Source organism: Rana temporaria, chromosome 4 (assembly GCF_905171775.1).
Source record: "Rana temporaria chromosome 4, aRanTem1.1, whole genome shotgun sequence".
NCBI classification, from domain to species: Eukaryota; Metazoa; Chordata; class Amphibia; order Anura; family Ranidae; genus Rana; species Rana temporaria.
In genome coordinates, this window is record NC_053492.1 from 121,765,606 (window position 1) to 121,792,370 (window position 26,765).

General features: G+C 45.6%; 1 protein-coding gene across 1 annotated transcript in view; it reads left to right on the forward strand.

The window, feature by feature from the left end:
- Positions 1-12,857: 12,857 nt before the first annotated feature.
- Positions 12,858-26,765, forward strand: part of ANKMY1 (ankyrin repeat and MYND domain containing 1) — a 67,848-nt gene continuing 53,940 nt past the window's right edge. The window contains exons 1-5 of the mRNA XM_040348992.1: positions 12,858-12,943; positions 13,318-13,477; positions 18,621-19,012; positions 21,669-21,815; positions 23,573-24,033. Coding sequence (XP_040204926.1) covers positions 18,641-19,012; positions 21,669-21,815; positions 23,573-24,033 — 980 coding nt within the window. The 5' untranslated portion in view covers positions 12,858-12,943; positions 13,318-13,477; positions 18,621-18,640. The remainder of the gene's footprint in view (positions 12,944-13,317; positions 13,478-18,620; positions 19,013-21,668; positions 21,816-23,572; positions 24,034-26,765) is intronic.

Below are 26,765 nucleotides of genomic sequence, written 5' to 3' on the forward strand. Positions count from 1 at the left end.
ATCTCTAATTTTGTTTGTCCCCACAGCTACCCTCCACACCACAGGAATGGCAGTCTGTGGCTTCCCAATTTGCCCAGCGGTGTGATTTTCCAAACTGCGGTGGAGCAATAGATGGGAAACACGTCCGCATTGTGCCCCCACCCCGCTCGGGGTCGTACTATTATAATTACAAGGGTTATCATAGTATTGTGTTGATGGCGGTGGTGTCGGCACAGTATGAGTTTCTATATGTGGACGTGGGGAAGAACGGCCGGATGTCTGATGGGGGAGTGTTCGCACGGACTGATTTCTATGATCGTCTCCAAGCTGGTGGTCTGGCATTGCCACCAGATGAAGATAATGTGGAAGGACTTCCGTTTGTGTTCCTAGCGGACGAGGCTTTTGGGCTTGGTCCTCACCTCATGCGGCCTTTTCCCCAGAGGACCCTCACCTCAGAGAGGAGTGTGTTTAATTTTCGGTTGGCCAGGGCTCGGAGGGTAGTCGAGAATGCCTTTGGGATACTCACCAACCGGTTCCGCCTGTTCAGGACATCGATACATCTGGCGGAATATAAATTGGACACCGTTGTATTTGCCTGCTGCATTTTGCACAACTTTTTACGCAGGCACTCCCAGACGTACCTACCCGACATCGGTTCTGAGGCAAGACTACCCTCAGATCCCCTTCCCGGGCTGGACACTGGTCGCGCTGGCTTGGCCCCCCAATCAGCTCGTGAGGTACGCGACAAATATGTTGAGTACTTCATGGGTCGGGGGGCCATTGCTATGCCAGATCATATTTCTTTCTAATTCGGCCCCCAAAGAAAGGAATATTCTAAAAAATAATAAATAATTAGACCATTGGACTTTATACAGTTGTTTGTCATTAATGCTTTTTCTCTTTTTCTGTCTTCCTGGTTCTCTAACTAACTTCTTCAATTGTAATGCATAATTGATTTCTCCACTTTTAGTAACTAACCACATTTTGCACATTATTCACTCATCTACAAACAGGGTATTGAGTCTAGAAATAAGAAGCAACTCCATTTGTAAATGTTGAGGTCAATTTTTTTTTATTTTTGCTTGTTCATGACCCCAAAAATAATTTTATATTTTTTTCATTACTCCCTGCTTTTGTACTTAGGAGTCTTCAAAATTTTTTTAAAATTTTCTTTTTTTTTTCAGGTAATTCAACCAAAAATATTATGCAGATTATACATTTATTAACAAGTTCACTTTTTTTTTCATCAAATATAGTTAGATTTATTGTTTACATATATATATATATATAGATTATATTTGGTGGGGTGTTTACCGCCTTAATTTTTTTTTTGGCCATATTTTTTAGGCACAAAAAACAATAATTTTTTAACCATTTTTTTTTTTTTTGGTGTGTTTTTCTAAAAGAAAATTTTTAGGTGAGAATTTGGAGTCAAATCTCTACTTCACTAAATTCAGTGATTAGAGAGATTTATAATTCTATATATATATTTAAAAAATTTTTTGGCGTTGTTTATTCTTTATGGTCTAAACTTTATAGTATCCCAAAATGTTCAACATGGTCAAAAAGTAACAAAATCCAATTCAAAAAATATAAAAACTCACAACAGCAGTCAGTCATGGTGTGCTTTCACACTGGAACACGCCAAAATTGGAAGATACACACATTCAGTGCAAACTCGCCAAATGTCATTGGTTCAACAGACAAATGGCCACATGTGCTATCTGACATCATGGGTGATCAATGTCTGTGTTTTGTGGGAGCAAACCCTTCCTCTCAACTACTTGAGGATGGAGGAGGGGGTTGGACCCACAAAGCACAGACATTAGATATTCTGTGATGGCAGATAGCACATGTTGGCACACTGTGTGTGTATATTCAAATTTTGGCGTATTCATTATTCAAACTGTAAAAATGTTTGTGGGGGCGGGGGATGGGCGGGGGGTGTTTCAGTCTTTGACACGGCCCATCATGTCAATAATGTTCTTAAAATTAGATTCGATCACCATCATTCTTTGCCGCATATTGTCCATTTCCGTGCTGCATTCCAAAAGGACATTTGTTACATTCTGTTCCATGAGAAACATCCTTTCACGCATATTGTGCATTTCAGTGCTGCACTCCATTACCTGCTGAATAATTATAGCAGCACTTGCACGTGAAAATATTGGCACACCATCCTCCTCCCCTAAAACAACAAAAAAAAATGGCATTTACAATATTATTTTTCAATGAGGCCTATCTACATATGTTTTTTGGAATCAAGCTAGGGTGACACTGACCTGATGGGCTTCTCCTTTCCACCTCTTCGACATCTTCTATCACTCCTCCTTCTTCCACCACCTCCCCATCATCTTCTATCACTCCTCCTTCTTCCACCACTTCCCCATCATCTTGGACTCCTCCTTCATCCATCAATCCACCTTCTTTCAATTCGCCAAATTGTTCTTCCGCCACTTGCCCTTCATCTGCTATGACTTCTAAGTCCAAAATTACTTCTTCCTCCTCTCTTCCTTCCTCCTCTCCTTCCACATCCTCCTCTCCTTCCACATCCTCCTCTCCTTCCACATCCTCTTCTCCTTCCACATTCTCCTCTCCTTCCACATCCTCTTCTCCTTCCACATCCTCCTCCTCCTCCACATGTTGAGATGGCAGATTTTGGCCTTGTCTGGCCCTCTCTGCCTCCTCCAAATGCTGGCGACTTCTTTCCCCTGAAATAAACCAAAAAAAATGTAGACTCATCAGCACACAGATATTGGAGAGCATAAATCGCACACATTGCTTAGAAGATGCTTTCATTTAGTTACTTTTATCTTTCACCAAACCTACATTTTGCAATTACTTCTATATGGCAAGCTCTGATCCTGCCCCTTTTTAGCAAAGTGACACACATGGATGTCCCCCCTAAACTGTATTTCTGGGAGACCCTACCAAAACCCATTTTTGATTTGGGGAGACACAGGTGCTCTGCATTGCAGATGTGAAAACATCTGCTTTATTACCACTGTTTTTAGAATGAATCCTGTTTGCCTTTCCCATTCTCATACTTTTTCTTTCTAGAACTAGCTTTTACACAATGTTTACAAACAAAGTTTTTGGCCAGTGAGCCATGTCCAGGTGTGTTGTTCCTGTAATAACCGAGCCTTTCTGATAAACTATGTGATGTTACGTTGTTTACTAAGAACACTGTTTGTAAATATGTAGTTATTTATGTTCTAAAAAATAAATAACAACATGTCTTTAAAATTACAAGCTGGCCAAGGAGGCAGATGGTGAAATATACATGGCAACACATTATTGCAGACAATCACCACCCCCCCCCCCCCCCCAACCCCAATATATATTTACTTACTTTTACGCAGAATTTTAAGTATTTTCTTCATCTGATGTGGCTCCCTCAATTTTAAGTCTGACCATCGTTTCCTCAGCTGTTCCTTGGACCTGGTGATCCCAAACATCCTCTGCATTCTCCTCGCCACCTTGTCCATAATATGTGCCTTTCGGCGGTTAGGGGTCTTGTATGGCCCTAATTCCCCATCATAGTCCTTCTTTCGCATGATGTAAACTAACTCCACCATTTCCTGGAACCGCATATTAGTGGCTTTATATCTTCTTTTCCTTGATCGGGACGTCCCTGCCTCTGTCCCTTCACTTGTGGCATGAGAGCATCGTGCCCGCTCGTGTGACATCGCCATCTTTCCTTTCCCACAGAGATTATGGGCGTGGAAAAGATGAATTCTTACGCCATGGGCGGAGAAGAGGGCGGCGTTTAATACATACGCGGAGTGTAGAGAATGCAAACAACGTGTTTACGTCCGTTACGCGGAGAATCTTCGAGCGCATCCAGAACATACACAGTTAACGCCATATTTCCTAAACTCATTGATTAGGGGCCTCGCAAAGGTGACGAGGGCGGGGTTTCATAAATACGCGGAGTGTTTAAAAGGTTTACGCCGTGATTACGCATCTTACGCGGTAATTAGGCGAGCGTGAGAAACGAGGAGCGAGAGACAGGAAGGTAAGGAAATTAAAAATGTGATCAGCAGAGGCCTTGAAAATGTAGACACATGGGATGGGGGTTTGGGCTGTTGGTTGCACCCTTTTTAAGCTATTCTGTCTATGGGGTACCACAATGTTATTTTGGTATCCAAATGCTTTTGGACACCTCACAAAATAGAGATGTGAACAATGCTGTACCTCATTGACAAGTTTTTGAATGGTGTATTCAGATCAGGCAAAGTATTGTTCAAGTGTTGGTTGTACAGAGGTCATTAGGAAGTGTCTTTTATGTCATCCATTGTCAGGGGCATGAGATTTACACAGGAAAGAGTGCCTAGATGAATACTGTCATTTGTAAGCATTGTTTATTTTTCAATATTAAAAATATTTACTGCAATGTTAACAATGGCTCTGCATCTAGCAAATCAATGTTTGGTACAACCAATGCGGCCGAGCTGACAATCATTGTTTAAACAAGAGAGACTGTGTTTGGAATTAGATATAGGTAATAAATTTGAAGACACATATTAGATCAAGGTCAACGCTGATCCTTTTGAATATTTATTTTTCTTTGGTTTATGTTTTTTGAATCTAGACTCAAAAAAAAATATCATATTTCAAAAAGTAAAATGGACCAACTACAAACCAAGGAAGCTATAGAGGCCTTACTACAAAAATATCAGGACACGCCCATCCTGTGGAATTCAAAACACGCATTATATTGTAATAAAGATGTACGAGCGGCAGCACTAGAAGAGCTAGCAAACTATATGCAAACATGGGTGCCAGGATGCACTGCCAACATGGTGAAGGATAAACTTGCCAACCTCAGAAGCACATACAGGAGAGCATACAAAGCTAATAAAATCAAAAAATCGGGAGCAGCAGCAAGACAAGCAAAGGAACCCAAACTGTGGTATTATAAACAGATGGCTTTTTTGCGGGACGAAATGGAAGGCAGGAAAACGATGTCCAGTCTTTCTTCCAACCTTTCCTCCATGCTACCTTCCAGCGGACCTTCCCCAGATGACCACAGCCCTGCAGAGTCGGAGGAAGAGGGCCTGGCTGACAGAGATGCAGATCTGCCACCCTTCGATGAGGAGGTATAGTAGTTTCCTCTATATTTATGGCGTAAATAATTCTTGGTGGATTAATGATTAGATATTGTAAAAATAAAACCAAGCTGGAAAAAAGCAAACAAAAAGGTGTACAGACAAATAGGTGTCAGGGATGACAACTGCAGGGGTCAGAAGTAGAGTGTATTCAAGTAATAATGAACAGAAAATACTGAACGAAAAACATGAAAATGAGTGTGGTTTTATTTAGCGAAATTGTAAAAAAATTCTTTTTTTTTCCACACAGGAAGAAGAGATCAGCCAGGAGGTGGCAGATCCTCAGGTGTCTGTCAGCCAGGAGGAGGCCGGGGTCAGTGGCAGCCAGGAGGAGGCCGGGGTCAGTGGCAGCCAGGAGGAGGCCGGGGTCAGTGGCAGCCAGGAGGAGGCCGGGGTCAGTGGCAGCCAGGAGGAGGCTGGGCCCAGTGGCCTGCAGCAGGTCCACCCGGCCAGGAGAACCACCACCAGCCAGTCTTCTCCCCCCCAGGTGAGGCCATCAGGCCGAAGGAGGCAGTTGAGGCCTGTGGAGGAGGCAAGCCTCCGCATGATCCAGGAGGCAAGCGCCATCATGAGGGCCCCCCTCAACCCCACAGAGGCCTTCAGTGCCTCATTGGCCCATGATTTAAATGAAGGGGAGGAGGACCAGAGAAGACTGGCAAAGGCCCTGATGAACCAGGTCCTTTGGTGGATGCAGAGGGGCCTGCTGACCCCAGACACTGGGCTATGTGACCCGGCCCGGCTTGCGGAACACCATCCTCCTGCTGCCACATCAACCCCACCTGCAAGACCCCGTGTTCGATCCGCTGGAAGGCTGCCTGGAGGGAAGGCTGGAAAGAGGAGGAAACGTTGATTTTCTGCCTTCCATTTCCTTCCACATAAAGGACATCGTGTTTGTACTACCACAGTTTGGGTTTCTTTGTTTGTGTGCTGCTGCTTCATATTTTTGTGTTTGGCTACTGAGGCTTGGAAGTTTATCCTTCACCATGTTGGAAATGCAAGTTTGCATATAGTTTGCTATCTATTCTAGTGCTGCCGTTCTTTTTATTTTTTTGTGATGACATTTGCCTGAATAAAAGGCCTTTTGCTTTCATTTGAAAACATGTCTATTGTTTGATATACTGTGGGGATTATTAGGCAGCAAACCTTTAATAAATATACAATGGGTAATTTACAAAGGACACACTCCTTGGGGGGGGGGGGGGACATTTGGTGTGCCAACATGGTTTAATATTCTCTAATGAAACACCAAAAAAAAAAAAAAATTTTCAAAAAACATGTAAAAAAAAAATAGTTTAAATGGTGACATAACTAGAAACAAAAAAAAATATTAAAAAAAAATGAACATTCCTTTACAAAAATGACTACTCTAAATTATGGAGGACCACCAACCAAAACACACGTCTGGCATAGAAAACATTATTAAAGGATTACATCACAAGCAAGAAATGTGACATTTCAGTATGGGACAACTCTATTGAAATTGCATCAGCAAGAGAACGGGGTTATTCTAGCAAGAGAAGAATTAATAAAACGAGGCTTTAAAATGTGGTTTAGTGCGCCTTTTTAAGACATTGTTCTCTTGCTAGAATAAAAGGTTTCTAATGACGAATGTGCCATATCCCAAAGAAACGCGAGTTTTACCTGAACGAGCGCTCCCGTCTCCTCATTTGGACTGAGCATGCGCGGGGTTTTTGTACGCTGCTTTTGTGTACAGACGACCGAACATGTCTGACGGACACGATTCCAGCAGACTGTTTTAAAGCAAGACCAGGAAACAGTTGTTCGTTGGAAAACGGTCTGGCCGACGATTGTTTGCTGGAATTCTGTACGTTACTGCCTACACACGAACGAACATGTCCGCTGAAACTGGTCCGCGGACCAGTTTCAGCAGACATGTTTGGTCGTGAGTACGAGGCCTCAGAGGTGAGGAGACCGATGTGTGTTCCCAGTACAGAGGAACACACATCGGTCGCCTCCCCTTGTGAGTCCCCTCCCCCTACAGTTAGAATCACACATTAGGGAACATATTAACCCCTTTAGCGCACCTTAGTGTTAACCCCTTCCCTGCCAGTTACATTTACACAGTAATCAGTGCAGTTTTATAGCACTAATCGTAAATGTGAATGGTCCCAAAAATGTGTCAAAAGTGTCCGATATGTCCTTAGCAATGTCATAACTACATCTGTAGCACCAAAAAAGCAGCTTCATTATTATCCCATTAAAGAAGATGAGAATTTTGACATTTCATCAATTGCCGCATCACGAATGTTAATTCTAGATTACGAACAGTAGTTTACAAGACCAAACTCTTCCCAGTTGTTCCTTGATTCCGAGCATGCGTTTTTACTTTAAACTTTTGTGTGATGGATTTCTGTACCGACCATCCAAAAATCAGATGTTGAGTTCACATCCGACAAAAATGTTATAACCTGCACATCCAGCTTTTGTCTGCTGTAAAAGTCAAATTGTCTGTCGAATGCACCGTACTAACGATCCGGAAATCCGCAGACAACTCGTCTTACGACTTTTCCCTTCTGATTTTCGTACTGTGTTTACGAGGCCTTAGAAGCTGATTGGCTACCATGCAGCGCTGCACCAGATTTTGCACTCTCCAGTTTTAGTAAATCAACCCCACTGTGTCATCCTGCACATGCTCAGTTGCTCTCCATTTTTAGGCACTGTGTTACACAGAGATGTCACCTCATATTTACAATATCTCCACTAAATAATCCAAACCCCTAATAAAAAATGTGTTCAATCTCATTAGTAATTTAAAGAAAGTGCTAAAAATAATACAATTTAATCTACTGGTGAATAACAAGTACCATTAATCAGATGCAAAGTGCTCTTTGTCAAAATAGTTCATTAGTGCTGTGTGATATTATATTCAATCTTTTTTGTGCTCCATGAAAAGCAACATGTGCTTTTTTTCCACACTCACCAGAAAGCAATTGCCCCTATGAAGTGTACAGCAATGGGGTAGATTCAGGTACCGCTGCGCACTCCTTACGGAGGCGCAGTGTCCTGTTTTTGCCCTGCGCCCCCGCAAATTATTTGCGCTACGCTTCATTCACGAAGCAGTAGCCACGTAATTTGCGTGGGCGCTCCTCAAAAATGCCCGGCGTAAGGGCGCGTAATTTAAATGATCCCGTATGGGGCGTGGATCATTTAAATTAGGCGCGTTCCCGCGCCGAGCGTAGTGCGCATGCTCCGTCGGGAAACTTTCCCGATGTGCATTGCGGCAAATGACGTCGCAAGGACGTCATTTGCTTCAAAGTGAACGTGAATGGCGTCCAGCGCCATTCACGATTCACTTACGCAAACGACGTAAAATTTAAACTTCGCAACGCGGGAACGACGGGTATACGTAACATTGGCTGCCCCTGCTATTAGCAGGAGCAGCCTTACGCGAAACCCGACGTACGCAAACGACGTAAACTGCGTACGCAGGGCTCGCGTAGGGTTGTGAATCGGCGTTAGTATGCAATTTGCATACTATACGCTGACCACAACGGGAACGCCCCCTAGCGGCCAACGTAAGAATGCAGCCTACGATATGACTGGCATAAGAGCCTTATGCTAGTCATATCTTAAGCTGCCGTCGGCGTAACGAGGTTCCTGAATCAGGAGCATTCGTAACGCCGGCGCAAGTAAGCAATTGCGCTGCGTAACTATGGTTACGCAGACGCAATTGCTTCTTGAATCTAGGCCAATGAGTCTAACTGCACTTGTAAATTTCACCCTCCCGGGTAATGGCCTGTGCTGGCCACCAGATGTCACTCACTCTACTCCTCTCCTCCAGCTACCACAGTGCAACTGATCCTCCCAGGAGCTTTATACCTCTCAAATAGACAACAGGGGAACAAAGGGAGAACCACCATGGCTTTTATTAATTAAAAAAAAGATTTTCCCTCACACTTGCAAAGAATCCCATGTAAACCCGGAAGCACCATGCTGCGTGTGCTCCACGGGCCAGAAGTGACGTCACTGGAAGTCCCACCCAACTTGTTTCCCCCAGCCAATCAGGCGTCTACAGGAGCAGCTGCTTAGTGAGTGCTGTAAATTGCCTCTAGCTTTGCCCCTATTTCTTCTTGCTGGAGGTTGCCATTTTGCTGAAGCCCAGAGCCCCAGCAGTAAATTAAAAAGCGGAACTAAACCCATCTATTAATGGTTTAAAAAAAACAGTTACATTCTTGGAATGCCGGTGTTGTGAAAAAAGTCTCGACCCATGCAGGATCTGGACTGCGTCACTTCCGGTGCGGCTCCGTCATCAATACAGCTGATCGCGGGGCTCCACTGCGCATGCTCGACTTCACTGGCCTTAATCACGCATGCGCAGATGCTCAGTTCAGTCCAGGAAAATTATACTCGACTGAACTGAGCGTCTGCACATGTGTGATTAAGGCCAGTGAAGTTGTGCATGCGCAGTGGAGCCCCGCGATCAGCTGTATTGATGACAGAGCTGCACCGGAAGTGACGCGGTCCAGATCCTGCATGGGTCGAGACATTTTTTACAACACCAGGATTGCTAACTGTCACATTTGCTCGTGTCCTCAACTAAACTGTCATCAATAGCTGGAGTCATACCCAGAGGCGTTGCTAGGGGGGTGCGGGGGGTGCGGTCCGCACCGGGTGACACCCGCTAGAGGGGTGACACCATCCCGTTTTTTTTTTTTTAGCTGACATGCCCAGCCTGCCCTGTGCAATCCCAACCTGCCCTGTACCACCCCAGCCTGCTCTGTGCCACCCCAGCCTGCCCTGTACCACCCCAGCCTGCCCTGTATCACCCAGCCTGCCCTGTACCACCCCAGCCTGCCCTGTACCACCCTAAACAGCCCTATACCACCCCAGCCTGCCCTGTACACCCCCAAACAGCCCTGTACCACCCCAGCCTGCCCTGTACCACCCAGCCTGCCCTGTGCCACCACAGCCTGCCCTGTGCCACCCCAGCCTGCCCTGTGCCACCCCAAACTTTCCCATGCCACCCCAACTTGCCCTGTACCACCCCAATCTGCCCTATGCCACCATAACTTTCCCTATACCACCCCAACCTGCCCAATGCCACCCTAACTTGCCCTGTACCACCCCAACCTTTCCCATGCCATCCCAACTTGCCCTATGCCACCCTAACTTGCACTATACCACCCCAACCTGCCCTGTACCACCCTAACTTGCCCTATACCACCCCAACCTGCCCTATGCAACCCTAACTTGCCCTATACCATCCCAACCTTTCCCATGCCATCCCAACTTGCCCTATGCCACCCTAACTTGCACTATACCACCCCAACCTGCCCTGTACCACCCTAACGTGCCCTATACCACCCCAACCTGCCCTATGCAACCCTAACTTGCCCTATACCACCCCAAACTACCCTATATCACCCCAACATGCCCTATACCACCTTAACCTGTTCTATACCACCCCACTACACCAACCTGCCACTATACCACTCTATACTACCCTAACCTGCCACTATACTGCCCTATACTATCATTTACAGGGGCTGGTTTGGGGTGCGCCCCATGCCCGTGCGCTGCCTGCTTGGTGCTGGGCAGCCTAGACAGAGGGGGGGGGGGTGACACCATGTTTTACCGCACCGGGTGACACCAACCCTAGTGACGCCACTGGTCATACCTGATCATGTGCAGCTCAATGGCAGTTGCAGATGAAACAGAAGCAGCTTCCCTGGTTGTAAAGGATAGGAGGGTTACATTCCATTTGAAAGTGGAGCTTTAGTCAGAAAATGAAGTCCTGCTTTTGTAGGTATAGCTATGTAAAAAATGTAAAGTGCCTATACTGTTTCAAATTCAGTAATACACTGTTTCACCCAGCTCTGCACATGCTCAGTTGCTCTTCATTTTTAGGCATATACGCGGTATACAGAGGCAGAACGGGGATCTGCCTATGTAAATAAAGCCAATCCCCATTCTGACAGGAGACATCATGGAGATCTGCTGTTCCCAGTGATCGGAAACAGCGATCTCTGTTTTGTCCCAGTAAACCCAGCCCCCACACAGTTAGAACACACCCAGGGAACACATTTAACCCCTTGATCGCCCCCTAGTGTTAAACCCTTCTTTGCCAGTGTCATTTATACATTTATCAGTGCATTTTTTTTAGCACTGATCGATGTAATAATGTCACTGGTCCCCAAAAAGTGTCACTTATGCCGCGTACACACGATTGGAAATTCAGACAAGAAAAGTCTGATGTGAGCTCATGGTCGGAAATTCCGACTGTGTGTATGCTCCGTTGGACTTTTGCTGTCGTAATTTCTGCCAAAAAAAGATTGAAAGCAGGTTCTCTATTTTTTCCGACCCAAACTGTTCTATCGGAAAATCCGCTCGTCTGTATGCAGTTCCGACGTGCAAAAAAACATGCATGCCCAGAATCAAGCAGAAAAGCCAAACTGCCTATTGAACTTCATTGATCTCGGCTCGTCGTACTGTTGTACGTGACCGCGTTCTTGACAGTCAGAATTTCCGCCAAGATTTGTGTGACCATGTGTATGCAAAACAAGTTTGAGCCAACATTCCGTCAGAAAAAATCCACGGTTTCCTTGTCGGAATTTCCGATCGTGTATACGCGGCATAGGACCCCTTTCACACTGTGGCATTTTTCGGGCGTTTTTCAGGTGCTTTGGCGTTAAAAAAAAAGCCTGTAAAGCTCCTGAAAGAAGCCTCATCTGCAAACCCAATGTGAAAGCCCAAGTGCTTTCAGAGCCCTTTCACACTGCCAGCGCCTTAAAAATGCTGGTAAAGCGCCGCTAAGACCCCTTTCACACTGGGGCGTTTTTCAGGCGCTTTGCCGTTAAAAAAAGCTCCCTCAATGGGAAGGGGCACTTTAGGAGCGGTGTATTCAACGCTCCTAAAGCGCTGCAAAGAAGCTGCTTGCAAGACTTTTTTTGATGCCCTGCCAGCGCAGCGCCTCAGTGTGAAAGCACTCGGGCTTTCACATTGGGATTGCAGATGCAGCTTCTTTCAGGCGCTTTTTTAATGCTAAAGCGCCTGAGAAATGCCCCAGTGTGAAAGGGGACTTTGGGTCAAATTTGTCTGCTGCAATCCCGCTAAAAATCGCAGATTGCCGTCATTACTAGTAAAAAACAAAAAAATAAATAAAAGTCCATAAATCTTTCCCATAGTTTGTAGACGCGATAACTTTTGCGTGAATCAATCAATGTACGCTTATTGTAATTTTGTTTACCAAAAATATGTAGCAGAATACACATTTTTTTTATTTTATTTTTTGGATATGTATTATAGCAGAAAGTAAAAAATATTATTAATTTGTTTTCAAAATTGTGGATCTTTTTTTGTTTATAGCGCAAAAAAAATAATACCCGCAGAGGTGATCAAATACCACCAAAAGAAAGCTCTATTTGTAGGGAAAAAAGGACATCAGTTATGTTTGGGTGCAGCGTAGCACGACCGCGCAATTGTCAGTTAAAACATGCAGTGCTGTATCGCAAAAAATGGCCTGGTCATTAAGGGGGTTAATCCTTCCGATGCTGAATTGGTTAAAGTACATTCTCTGAGTTCAATGGCTTGTCAAAAGCTGATGCAATTTTCTACAATAATTAGAGTTTGTGAAAATACAATCACACCTTTACAGCACAAATGAAATAAGAACATACATTGCCTACACCACTAATCGGACTACAGAGGGCACAGCCTGGCACTTCCCCAATCAAAGATGGACGCCACGTGTACAAGACGTCATGCTCCGTCCCCGGCTGCCATGGAGATGAGGCTAGCACCGGGTCACGTGCTCTGCCAGGAGCCTATCGCATTAGAATGTCGTCTGTCTCTATGGGAACGGTTGATACAACTAATAAGTCCCAGCTCGTGAGGTAACCCGTGTGCCCACCGGTGGGTGTGCGTGTGTATGGCGGGCACATTGTGTGCATGTTACCAGGGCTGACTGTAACACATGATTATCCCGGATGTGTGCCCTCTAGTACCATGTGTGGAAGGACTATCGAATGGCTGCGTGCTGTCATAGGAAGGATGCTGCTTGGCTGTGTTTTGTTTTATTAGAACGTTGCTGCTGACATTTTATAATCAATTCCAGGGGAACTCTACTATAAAGTTATAAAGCAGAACTCTGCAGAAAATCTCAAACTACCCTTGAAGTGGGTCCCCCACCTGCAAGGGTTAAATGCTTGCCTTTGTCTCCAGTACCATTAGAAAGTGCTTTGACTTACCTTGTCCCTTTCTCCTGCAGGTTCCACCGCTCCCTATGATCATTACCTCAAAGCTGCTTCTCTTCAGCACTCCATCCATGGGTCACACTATGACATCATCAGGACGCTGAGCGCCCACCTACCTGCCAGAGCATTGGAGGGAAGAGGAGAACACTGACTGCAGAGGGAGTTGGGAACAAGGTAGGTACCCCAGACAGAACCAAGCTTATCACACTTGGGAACACACCCACACTTTGATTAGATGTGAGAACTCTGGGGGGTTCCTGTTATTTGCTGTGGGAGTCAGCACCATTGAAAGCAATGAGAGGTTGCTGAGTTACATGTAATCAGACAGGCAGTCTGTGAGCAGGGCCGATCACTTGTATGCGATCACTGCATAGATTTCTCAAGCAGTGATCGAATACGAGTGATCGGCCCTGGTCACAGACTGCCTGCCTTCAGGGCCCGTCACTCACATGTGATCATTGCATGAGAGATTACATATGAGTGTCCGTGATTAGCTGCAGGAATTGGCAGGCTCTCATTGCTTTCAATGAGGTATCCTCCTGCAGCTAATCCCAGGAATCCCCACTGGGGTTCTCACATCTAATGGGAGTGTGTGTGTATTCGCACCTTAAAAGAGAAGTATGGACAAAGACTATTTTGGCTGGTTTACAGGAGTGTACTTAGTTCCGCGCTCCTGTGATCCAGATTCAGCTGACAGCAGGCTAAAACCTGCTGTCGGCTGATGTCACAGAGCTGGTCCAGTCTCTGCAGGGATCCGGACAGTAATGTCGGGATCCACCCAAACGACTGACCGGAAGCTTGCTCAGCCTCTTAGCATGCTGCTGAGTAAGGATGAGCTCCAGCGTGTTCGCATAGAACGCGTGCGGAGCCCGCCAGGAAGTGGGCACCCGCGCTGCGCTAATCACAGCCAGGGAGACATTGTCCGATGCTTGGCTGCAGAGATCAGGAAATGTCTGCCTGGCTGTTATTAGCACAGCGCAGGTGCCGACTTCCTGGCGGGCTCTGCACATGTTCTATGCGAACACGCCGGAGCTCATCCTTACTGCTGAGACAGCCACTCCTGCCCCCTCTTTTGCCTGGAGCTCCAGTGAGCGCTGGAGAGGTAGCGCACAAAGCGGAGACTGACAGTCACTGCTATGTGCTCAGGGCAGATCTGAGAACGATCGTCTTTGATTGCTCACTTCTCAGAATAGAGCCGACGGGGGACAGCTGAAGCTTTGATAAATGGTTACATACCAGGTGTTAATGAACCTCTATTATTTGGAAATCCTGCACTTCTCTTTTAACCCTTGTGGTGTAGGCGAAGGTGGGAAGCTTCATTGCAAGGGTAAAGTTCCATTCACATGGCCCTATAGAAGCAGCCAGGGGCAGTTGCCAGCAAAGATCAGTGGATTCCTGCTGGTGATTGTAAACACTGCCCAATGCAAACAGCGGCAGCCCTCTGATTTATACTCTGTACAAATCAATAGCTGGCATTGCCACTGTTTGCTTGTGATCGCTCATCTGAGCATTTTTATACAAATAGAGCCTCTGACGGACCCTGGACTGGTGTTTCTGCTAAGTTTTGGCCACATACAAACTGGCTGTAACTAATCAGCCAATTTGTATTTGGCCATAGCACAGGGTGTTGCTGTGTCCAGCGTGTATCTATCTATGAATGCAGCAAACTCTGTACAAATCAATAGCTGTCATCTCCACTGTTTGCATGTGATCGCTCATCTGAGCAGTTCAATGCTAATAGAGCCTCTGACGGACCTTGGACTCAGCCAGTGTCCACGCTGGTGTTTCTGGACACAAACAATTTGGCTGTTGCATTATTTGCAATCCATGGCCAGTTTTTTCCTTTTGGATAGAGTAAGGGATGGTTAGAACTAGGGATGTCCCGATACCGATACTAGTATCGGCACCGATACCGAGCATTTCCCAGAGTACTTGTACTCGGGGGAAATGCTCCGATGCCTCACCCGATACATGGGCAGGCAGGGGAGGTGCAAGTCTTCTCCTCCGTGCAGTCTTTCCTCCCCCCGTGCTCCGTGCAGTCTTTCCTCCCCCCCTGTGCTCCGTACAGTCTTTTCTCCCCCCCCTGTGCTCTGTACAGTCTTTCCCCCCCCCCTCCGTGCTCGGTGCAGTCTCCCCCCCCCCCCCCTGTGCTCTGTGCAGTCTTTCCTCCCCCCGTGCTCCTCTCTCCCCCTGTCAGTGCCGCTATTCACCCCCCCCCCCTGTCCATGCTGCTCTTCTCTCCCCCCCGTCTGTGCCGCTATCCCCCCTCAATTTGTGAGGATGGAGAGCTAAGCCTGGCTCCTACCTTTTCCGAATGGACAGCGTCAGTGATCACTGACGCTGTCCATTCACATAACTGAGCATCGTAACCTGTGTTTACAATGCTTCAGTTTATGAATGGAGAGGAGTCTCCCTCCATTCATTTCAGCTGAGGCTGCAGAGAAAGGGACTGGGGAATCTGTGTCCTTAGTCCCTTTCTCTGTCTTAAAGGGGAGATTTCAGAGGTCTGTTAAGACCCCTGATCTCTCACCAAAGACCCCAACAGGGCTGATAAAAAAAAAATGCAATAAATTAAAAAATAAATAAAAATAAAATGTAAATAAAAAAGTAAAAAAAACAAACACACTGACAATTCCCCCCCCCCCCCCAAAAAAAACAAAAAAACAAACCTAAAAAAAATAGTAAAAAAAGTATCGGTATTCGGTATCGGCGAGTACTTGAAAAAAAGTATCGGTACTTGTACTCGGTCTCAAAAAAGTGGTATCGGGACAACCCTAGTTAGAACCTCTGTAAGTTTTTTTTTTTTTTGCTACCTACAACTATATACCATTGAGTGGAATGTGAAATGAATACATTGAATCTGTGATTTTTTTTCCTTATGCAAGGCAAAGCAACAGATTCTTTATGCTGCAACAAAGTGAAACTAAATCAGAGAGAAGTACAGTAGAGGGTTTTCTATTTAAAGCAGAACTCCAGCCAAAATAAAAGGATGAAATGAATAGAATAGCATGTTAACCACTTAAGGACCTTGCCTGTTTTTCAGATTTGGTGTTTACAAGATTAAAACATTTTTTTTTGCTAGAAAATTACTTAAAACCCCCAAACATTATATATATTTTTTTCTAACGCCCTAGAGAATAAAATGGCGGTCATTGCAATACTTTTTGTCACACCGTATTTGTCGCACCGTATTTTGAATTAAAAAATAAGACAGCAGTAAAGTTAGCCCAATTTTCTTTTTATATTGTGAAAGATAATGTTACGCCGAGTAGAATGATACCCAACATGTCACGCTTCAAAATTGCGCCCGCTCGTGGGATGGCGTCAAACTTTTACCCTTAAAAATCTCCATAGGCGACGTTTAAAAAATTCTATAGGTTGCATCTTTTGAGTTACAGAGGGAGTCTAGGGCTAGAATTATTGCTCTCGCTCCAACGATCGCGGTGATACCTCACTTGTGTGGTTTGAACACCGTTTTCATATGCGGGCGCTACTCACATATGCGTTCACTTCTGCGCGTGAACTCTTTGGGACGGGGCGCTTTAAAAGATTTTTTTTTTTGTTTTCTTATTTATTTTTATTTATTTTATAAATTTTTACAAATAAAAAATGGGTCACTTTTATTCCTATTACAAGGAATGTAAACATCCCTTGTAATAGAAAAAAGCATGACAGGTCCTCTTAAATATGAGATCTGGGGTCATTTGAAAAAATTACAACAAGAAAATGTCCTTTTAAGAAGCATGGGCGGAAGTGACGTTTTGACGTCACTTCCGCCCTGCTAGGCTATGGAGACGGGTGGGGGCCATCTTGCCCTCACTCGTATCCCAGCCAAGCAGGGGACAGGATCCGATTGACTCCACTGCTGCCGACGGCTCCGGTAAGCGGCGGAGGGCGCGGGAGGGGGCCCCCTCTCCCGCCACTGATAACGGTGATCTTGCGGCGAATCCGCCGCGGAGACCACCGTTATCGTTTACAGGACCGCTCACTGAAAAGATAGATATCTCGGCTGTGGCAGCAGCTGCTGGCGTTACCGAGATATCCATCTTTTAAAAAATGACGTATATATACAGTGAGGGGTCCTTAAGTGGTTAATACATAAAATATCAGAATCAACTTTTGCTGCAATATTTACCTTGAATCCAGAGATTTATCCCCACAGTACATTTTTCTACTGCAAGATGTCCTCAATCCGATTTTCAGCAGTATTCTACTTCCTGTCGTCCTGGCCTCATCCCAGCCTGTGACTGGATGGTGAAAGAAGAAGTAGCACAGTGATAAAGTCTCTCCTCCTATCATCATGCTTCCTGCCAGCACATGGTCTGATTGGATCCTTGTTCTGCTTATTTTTTTTCTCACACGCCAGCCCACAAAGATGGAGCTAGACAGTGCTCCCCTGTGGGTGTTTGCCATGATTGGAGACTGCAGAATATCTCCAATGTTTACTCAGACAGGTCTTATCCATAAGATAAGAAAGATCAGCAGGTAGCCAATCCTCCTAATAGAATGTGGTAAAAGGGGGGAATGTGGGAGTCCTTACCATGCCTGTTATGCATCAAACTTACTACTTTGTCCTGATTGGGCAAGGTATTGGTTTAATTTAAAACAGAGGTCAGCGGAAACATATCAGACAGGATGGTTATGATGTGCTTGTTGCTCTACCTTTATCTCATATGTAGAACCATTATTATACTGCCAATTCACCATGGAACGTTGAACAATTGAATTCCTGTTATTACAGTAACAATCTACTTATATACTCTGTCAGCAGTTTGAATTTGATGGATTTCATTTATAATGCCGCGTACACACGACCGTTTTTCATGAAAAATGACATTTTTTTAATTGGTCGTGAAAAAACGGTTGTATGTAGGCTCCAGAGCATTTTTCTTGACAAGAAAAATGGGCGTTAAAAATTTAGAACCGGCTCTATTTTTTCTTGTCGTTTTTCACGTCGTGAAAAACGGTCGTGTGTACGCTTTAAAGAGGGGGGGAAAAACGTGCATGCTCAGAAGCAAGTTATAAGCAAAAGCAGCCCCAAGGGTGGCGCCATTCGAATGGAACTTCCCTTTATAGTGCCGTGGTACGTGTTGTGCGTCACCGCGCTTTGCTCGAGCATTTTTTTTTCACGATCGCGTGTATGCAAGGCAGGCTTGAGTGGAATCACGTCGAGAAAAACTTTGTTTTGTTTTGAGAAAAACTAAGAAAAACGTTGTTTTGACATGACATGAATAACGGTCGTGTGTACGCGGCATAATACTTAAATGTCCTCCTTTCTCACCAGCCTTTTGATTTGGCCAAATTGTGTCACCCACAGGTCTGTGAAAAGAAAGAAACATGTCTGATCCCAACATTCTGGTATCAACAAATGAGTCAAATCCACATGAAGGACTTGAAGTATCGGAAGGATTTGAAGCATCAGATGTGGACAGTGAACAACAAGAAAACATATGCAGACACTGTTTTCCAAATGAATTACACCAAGAGATAAATGGGGAGGGATCAGAAACAAAGAACAGACCACAAGTTCTAGATGGAAAAGACGTAGTAAGCCCGGATCCTCTGGCAGGCCAGGAAGAAATAGCACTGCAATGGCATGCAATGGAAGACATGGAACTTCAGCAATGGTCTGATGGCTCCATCTACAGAGGAAATATTACTATGAACATGAAGCTCGGAGTTGGGGAATTCAGATGGGCCAATGGAGAGGTGTGTGACTGCTGTCATATAAACATTTGGGATGATAGAAAATCCTGAGTCCTCAGAAAATGTTGTGTGTGAAGCTGTCCATACATATTACAATCTATTGATGCAAATCCTTTTGATTAACCAAAAACTGTAATGTGAGTGCCTACCCAGTAGTGTATTTTGGTTTTTTGCTGCCCTAGGCCTGACTAAACTCGTGCACCCCCTAATTTAAATATGACCCACCCCTTCCTGTCAAGGCCATGCCCCTTTCTGTTTGAGACCTACCCTGAAATTTTCGAGTGGGGACACTAGTTCTTAGGGCCTGGGGCAATGCTGTATCCTGGCCTAGGCCAACAAGGCCCAGGCCTAGGGCAGCACGGACAGTGTCCCCGCCAGCTTGCGCTACACTGTTGGGCAAATTAGTTTAGCGCCCCCATAAATCGGCCGCACTGCTTCCAGTATGTGGGCGGTTGGCATTTTGCAACTGTGGGGGGGGGGGGTGTCGCTTCAAATTCTTTACCATCCCTGTCCCATTGGAGAGATTTCCCTTAACTTCCTGTCCCATAGCCAAACAGAAAGTGAGAGAAAATCTATGCAAATTAAGGTAATCCATTGCCCCCCCCCCCGCCCCAGGCCATCAGAACTAGTGTCCCCACTTGAAAATTTCAAGGTGGGTCTTAAACCGCAAGGGGTGTGGCCTTGACAGGAAGGGGTGGGTCATATTTAAATTAGGGGGTGCACAAGTTAAGTCAGGCCTAGGGCAGCACAAAACCTAAATACACCCCTGGCCTGGGGGGCAATGGATTCCCTTAATTTGCATAGATTTCCTCTCACTTCCTGTTTGGCTATGGGGCAAGAAGTGAAGGGAAATCTCTGCAATGGGAAAGGGATGGTAAAAAATAAACTGACAGAGACTATAACCCTCCCTTACTCTATCCAAAATGGAAAAAAAAGTGTTGCCCATAGTTCTACTTTAAGCACAAATTTCTGATAATTTTATGGAGAGGACTAAGAAGATATAAACATGCCAATGGTGCAGCAGAAAACATATAGCACAGTGAGGAAGGTTTGTGGTCCAGGATGATGGGGCAGTCAAAATTAGAAGCAGCACCACCCCCCCCCCCCCCCCACACACAGTTGCAGAATGCCAGCCGCCTGCATTCCGGCAGAAGTGCGACCGCTTTATGGGGGCGCTAAACTAATTTGCCTCTTAGCCCAGTCTGCCCCATAAGACACTAACAGTGTAGTGCAAGCCGGCGGGGACTCTTTCCATGCTGCCCCCCTGCAAAGTGCTGCCCTAGGCCTGGGCCATGTTGGCCTAGGCCAGGATACAGCATTGTGCCTACCCGAACAATTCATTCAGAGAGACCGTTGAATTACATAATAGTTATTAGAACTAATGGAGATTGTACAATCAGACTGCAACATGTATGGTCATCCTAATTGTTATTAAAGGTGTACTATACTTAAAGCTGACTGGTAATCATTTTGTGATTGCTATCAACCTAAATTTCATTCTGGTTTCATGTATCCTGGCTGTTCAATAGTAGGGGTCTCCAAAGCATCTAAAAAAGGACCAGATTATTATCCTTCAGACATTAGGAAGGCCAGGCTGTAGTGCCTAAACAATGCCTCAAGCTTTGTGGTCAGTGGGAGAAAAGCAATTGCATAGCGCCTGTGGTCAGTAAGAGGAATCATGCCCCATCAATGTTATTAGTAGAAAAAATGGTGTCCCATCATTGGTGTCAATAGAAAAAATGGGCCCCATCATTAGTGTCAATAGGAAAAATGGCGCCCCATCATTAGTGTTAATAGGAAAAATGGCGCCCCATCATTAGTATCAGGGGGGGGAGCAATAGCACCCCATTATTAGTGTCAGTGAGGGGAATTGTGCCCTACTGTTGGTGCCAGTGGGAGGAATGATGCCAATTTGCTGCTGTCAGTGGAACAAATAGTGCCCCATTGTTGGTGCCACTAGAAGAAATGGCACCCCATCCATGGTGTCAGTGGAAAAAATAGTGCCTTTTATCAGTGGGAGGAATAGTGACCCAAGGGCCAGATAAAGGCAAGCATAGGGTCGCATTTGGCCCACGGGCCACAGTTTGGAGACCACTGCTCTATGGCATAGTTTGGAAATTCAGGAGTTCTAGTGTTACTCTGACTTTGTAATCTATTTTTGTAGGTTGATTGTCCCAGGTAAGTTACTTGGGTAGTACTAAAGCCAGGAGAGACAAGTATTCTTAGGAGGTCAGCAATGGCAGCCTTTGTATTTCATCCACTGCAGGGTTACCTGCTGCAATTCCTCTTTTACGTGCACACATCCTTTCTTACAATTGATATTTTCCTTTTGCAGTTTCTGTTCCATATTTTAGTTACAAAGGAATCTAGCCTTCCTCACGCTTATCACAATTAGTGAATCTTGTTCCCGAAGTCTCAATGAAATAATAAAAGTCAGCTGTGTTTTAGGCCACTTGCGCAGAACTGAAATATGAGCTTTGGGTGGATCTGACATGTAATGATTCTGTTGGGTTATTTCAGTTTGAGTAACCATTACAGACGATGGAAAGCTAGATTTCCAACATTTAGAACAGAGTAATGAAGCATGAGTTGTCGCTTGCTGCTTGTCTACTACACAAAAAAATAAAATCACATAACGTATGTATTTTCTTTATTTCAGAGTTATATTGGTGAATTTTACAAGGATCATCACCATGGCAAGGGGACTTACTACTGGCCTGATGGCTGTAAATTCACTGGCTTCTTTTACCTCAGCCGGAAGGAAGGCTATGGGACCATGATATTTCCTGATGGCAAAAGTTACCAGGTAAAGGTGTCATTTTTTCTTTAGAATACTGTAGGCCAGCCCTCAAAATTTCCACTCGCCAGCTGGCATTTGGCGAGTGGACTTTAGCAGAGGGTGAGTGAGGAGCAGGGGTGGACTGGGCTGACAGTTTCCTGGCAGAAGTGGTGCGGCCATCAGAGTGGCCCAGAGGGGGGACTCCCTGCCCCCCAGACCGCTCTAATGTCCTGTAAAAAAAGGGCTGCACAGCTTCTTCCAGATGCAATCAGCCAGGAGAATCTGGCGGCCAGATCGCACAATGTGGGAATCTCCCACTGAGACACATCTTGTATATAAATAGCCGTGCTGTCAGGAGGCGGGTCTTCGTTTGACAGTGCGGCTAATCATTTACAAGATGTGTCTCAGTGGGAGATCCACGCTCTGCACCTTCCGGCCGCCAGATCCTCCGGATTCCTCCCTGCTGCACTGATGGGCAAAGGTAGGCTGCATTGATGGGCAATAATATACTGCATTGATGGGCAAAGATATGCTGAAATTATGGGCACTGATAAGCTGCATGGATGGGCAATGATATGCTGCACTTATGGGAAATGATAGGCTGCACAGGTGGGCAATGATACCCTGCACTGATGGGCAATGATACCCTGCACTTATGGGCAATGATATGCTGCACTGATGGGCAATGATATGCTGCACTGATGGGCAATGATATGCTGCACTGATGGGCAATGATACGCTGCACTGATGGGCAATGATACGCTGCACTGATGGGCAATGATACGCTGCACTGATGGGCAATGATACGCTGCACTGATGGGCAATGATACGCTGCACTGATGGGCAATGATACGCTGCACTGATGGGCAATGATACGCTGCACTGATGGGCAATGATACGCTGCACTGATGGGCAATGATACGCTGCACTGATGGGCAATGATACGCTGCGCTGATGGGCAATGATACGCTGCACTGATGGGCAATAATATACTGCACTGACAAGCAATGATAGGCTGCACTGATGGGCAATGATATGCTGCACTGATGGGCAATAGTATGCTGTACTGATGGGCAATGGTATGCTGCACTGATGAGCAATGGTATGCTGCACTGATGGGCAATGGTATGCTGCACTGATGGGCAATGATAGTCTGCAATGATGGGCAATGATAGGCTGCATTTATGGGCACTAATTAGGCTGCACTGATAGCCACTGATGAGGCGGCTCTCTTAAGCTGCACTGATGGGGCTGCACTGATAAGGCAGAACTGATATGCTGCACTGATGGGCACTGATAAACTGCACTGGTGGCCCCTGATGAGGCTGCACTGATGGGCACGGATGAGACTGAACTGATGGGCACTAATACGGCTGCACTGATGGGTTTCTTTTTGGAACCAAATTCTGTATAAAACATTTAACAGTGTAATTTCATGAGATAATTTACAAGTGCGTGTTTAGAGGCGGAGCAGGGTAGAGGTTGGGTGGAGTAACTGGTGGGGGGTAACTCTTACTGGCTAGTGGCTCAGGACTTTAAATTTTGAGCCCTGCTGTAGGCATTACACTGTGGACCTGCACACAGCCGTGTGTATATTATTTGACAGGGATAGACAGACAATGTGCCAGGCTGACACACCAATTCCCTCTGATGAAGCATACAGATGACCAGTAAAAGAAACGTTGATTTTGCCTTTCACTGTCCCAATGTTTCTATGAAGTGTGTTCCTCCTATGTCAGCATTACAATCATCTCTGTAACCCCTTGATTTCTTCCTGTCCTCAGGGGCTGTACAAGTCGGATGTGCGCTATGGGCCTGGCTTTGAAACTTACAGTGATGGGTGCCAGGATGTTGGCATCTGGAAGGGACAGCAGTTGTTCAGATTGTGCACTGTGGTACCTGGCTCTATCTCCATCCTTTCTTACCCACAATTTAGTCAGCCTCAGAAGACAAATACAAGATGTGTTAGCGAAGATCACGATTCTGTTACAGAGAAGGGAAAGGCTGAGGATCCCTTTTTATTCCGATATAAATTCCTACTACTGGAGGACAGATTCACCCTTCCTAAGAAGATCTATTCCTACTCCTCTGACACTGACCACCTCCCTATCACCCCTTCTGAGCATCTAGAGTTTAATCAGCACTTTTACAGGGACCAGCAAGAGGTTGGCAGTCATGTTACCTTTGATAATGTACAGCCTAACAGTGGAATGAGGAAGATTTATCTGCATGTTAATGAACACAGGTTAGTAGAAAATGCAAAAGAAAGACTACCGTATTTTACACGTGTGTCAGATCGCAGCACAATAAAACTGTCCTTAAGCCCAGGTTCACACTGGGTACGATTTGGTACGATTTGAGATGCGATTTGACATGTGAAATCGCATCTAAAATCGTACCAAATCGTACCCAGTGTGAACCTGGGCTTAAAGTACAACTAAAGGCTCTTGCAGGGGCGGACTGACAACTCATGGGGCCCCCTGGGCAATAGGAGATTATGGGGCCCGCGGGCAATAGATAATGGGGCCACACAGTATACACATACAATATACATAAACAGTGGGCTGGATTCAGGCAGAATTGCGCTTTTTTTACGGAGGCGCAGGGCAACGATTTTGCCCTGCGCCCCCGCAAAATTACTGCGCTGCCCTTGATTCACGGAGCAGTAGCTCCGTAAATTGCATGGGCGCGCCGGCAAAATGCCCGGCGTAAGCGCACGCAATTTAAATGATCCCGTAGGGGGCGGGAATCATTTAAATTAGGCGCGTTCCCGAGCCGATCGTAGAGCGCATGCTCCGTCGGGAAACTTTCCCGACGTGCATTGCGCCAAATGACGTTGCAAGGACGTCATTTGCTTCAAAGTGAACGTGAATGGCGTCCAGCGCCATTCACGAATCACTTACGCAAAGTACATCAATTTAAAATTTCGCGACGCGGGAACGACAGGTATACGTAACATTGGCTGCCCCTGCTAATAGCAGGGGCAGCCTTACGCGAAAACCGCCGTACGGAAACGATGTAAATTGCGTACGCAGGGCTCGTGTAACGTTGTGAATCGGCGTTAGTATGCAATTTGCATACTATACGCTGAGCACAACGGGAACGCCACCTAGCGGCCATCGCAAGAATGCAGCCTAAGATATGCGGGCATAAGAGCCTTATGCCGCGCATATCTTAGGCTGCAGTCGGCGTAACGAGGTTCCTGAATCAGAAGCATTCGTTACGCCGGGGCAAGTAAGCAATTGCGCTGTGTAACTTATGGTTACACAGGCATAATTGCTTCTTGAATCCAGGCCAGTATACACACACACAGTATACATACACACAGAATACACATATACACACACACACAGACACATAGGGCTAGATTCAGTAAGTTACTCCGGCGTATCAGTCGATACGTCGTCGTAACTCTGAATTTACGCCGTCGTAAATTTAAGCGTATTCTGGAAACCAGATACGTTTAAATTAGGATAAAATACGAGCGGCGTAAGTCTCTTACGCCGTCGTATCTTAGGGTGCATATTTACGCTGGCCGCTAGGTGGCGCTTCCGTCGTAGAATATGCAAATTACCTAGATACGCCGATTCACAAACGTACGTGCGCCCGGCGGTATTTTTTTACGTCGTTTGCGTAAGGCTTTTTCGGCGTAACGTTGCTCCTGCTTCTATGAGGCGCACGCAATGTTAAGTATGGACGTCGTTCTCGCTTCGATTTTTGAATTTTTTACATCGTTTGCGTAAGTCGTTCGAGAATAGGGCTGGACGTAATTTACGTTCACGTCGTAACCAATACGTCGTTGCGGCGTACTTGGGAGCAATGCACACTGGGATATGTACACGGACGGCGCATGCGCCGTTCGTAAAAAAACGTCAATCACGTCAGGTCATCATACATTAACATAAAACACGCCCCCCGCCTTTCACATTTGAATTAGGCGGGGTTACGCCGGCCCATTTACGCTACGCCGCCGCAACTTACGGAGCAAGTGCTTTGTGAATAATGCACTTGCCTGTCTAAGTTGCTGAGGCGTAGCGTAAATAACATACGCTACGCCCGCACAAAGATACGCTGCCCTTACTGAATCTAGCCCATAATATACACATACAATATACACACAGTATACATACACGCAAAATACACATACTGAAAAGGTACTGGAGAGGCGGGGAAGCTATAATCTTGGGATTTTTTTTAAAAACACAGATTTTTACATACTGTCCCTGGTTTTACTGAGGCTGTCAATCCTGATGGGGCCCCCTAGTGGCATGGGGCCCTCGGGCAGTGCCCGGGTGCCCGAATGGTCAGTCCGCCCCTGGGCTCTTGTATGACAGTCTAAAAAAGTACCAAAACCAGTTACTATTCCTTTACTTCCCTAAATAAGACAATTTCTCTTTTATTTATGCCTCGCATGCTCCCCTCCCAGACACTGCAGCTCACAGTAGTAGGTGTGACTAACACTGTGTCAGAACCCAGCCACCTTCATCAACTTGTGACAAATGTCTGGTCAAACTCACACCGTGCTGTCACTGATAGGTGACAAGGACACCCTCAGCCTCACCTTGCACAAAGATTTTCCAGCTCACGGGACCACAATCTAAGTTGTAGCTGACTGAGAGCGATCGTCACTGGGTTTACTTAACTACACAGTTAACCTGTTGTACTCCAAATGTCTGTACACACTGTCACCACAGACAGGAACATTCCAGTGTTTTTTAGTAGTGTTCTTCAGAGAGACGTGGATTCTCTGCATTAGTGCATTACAGAGAATATTAATGCTTTTCAAAATATTGTTTTATAATAGAAAAGGTAAAAATTGTGCAAATAAATTATTTACAGTAAAAGGGTAATACAAAGTAAAAGAGACAATAATATAACAGAAAATAAAAAGGGTTTAAGAGTGAAAATACTTGACTAATGCCACGTACAAACGGTCGGAAATTCCGACAAGAAAGCCGTAGATTTTTTTCCGACGGA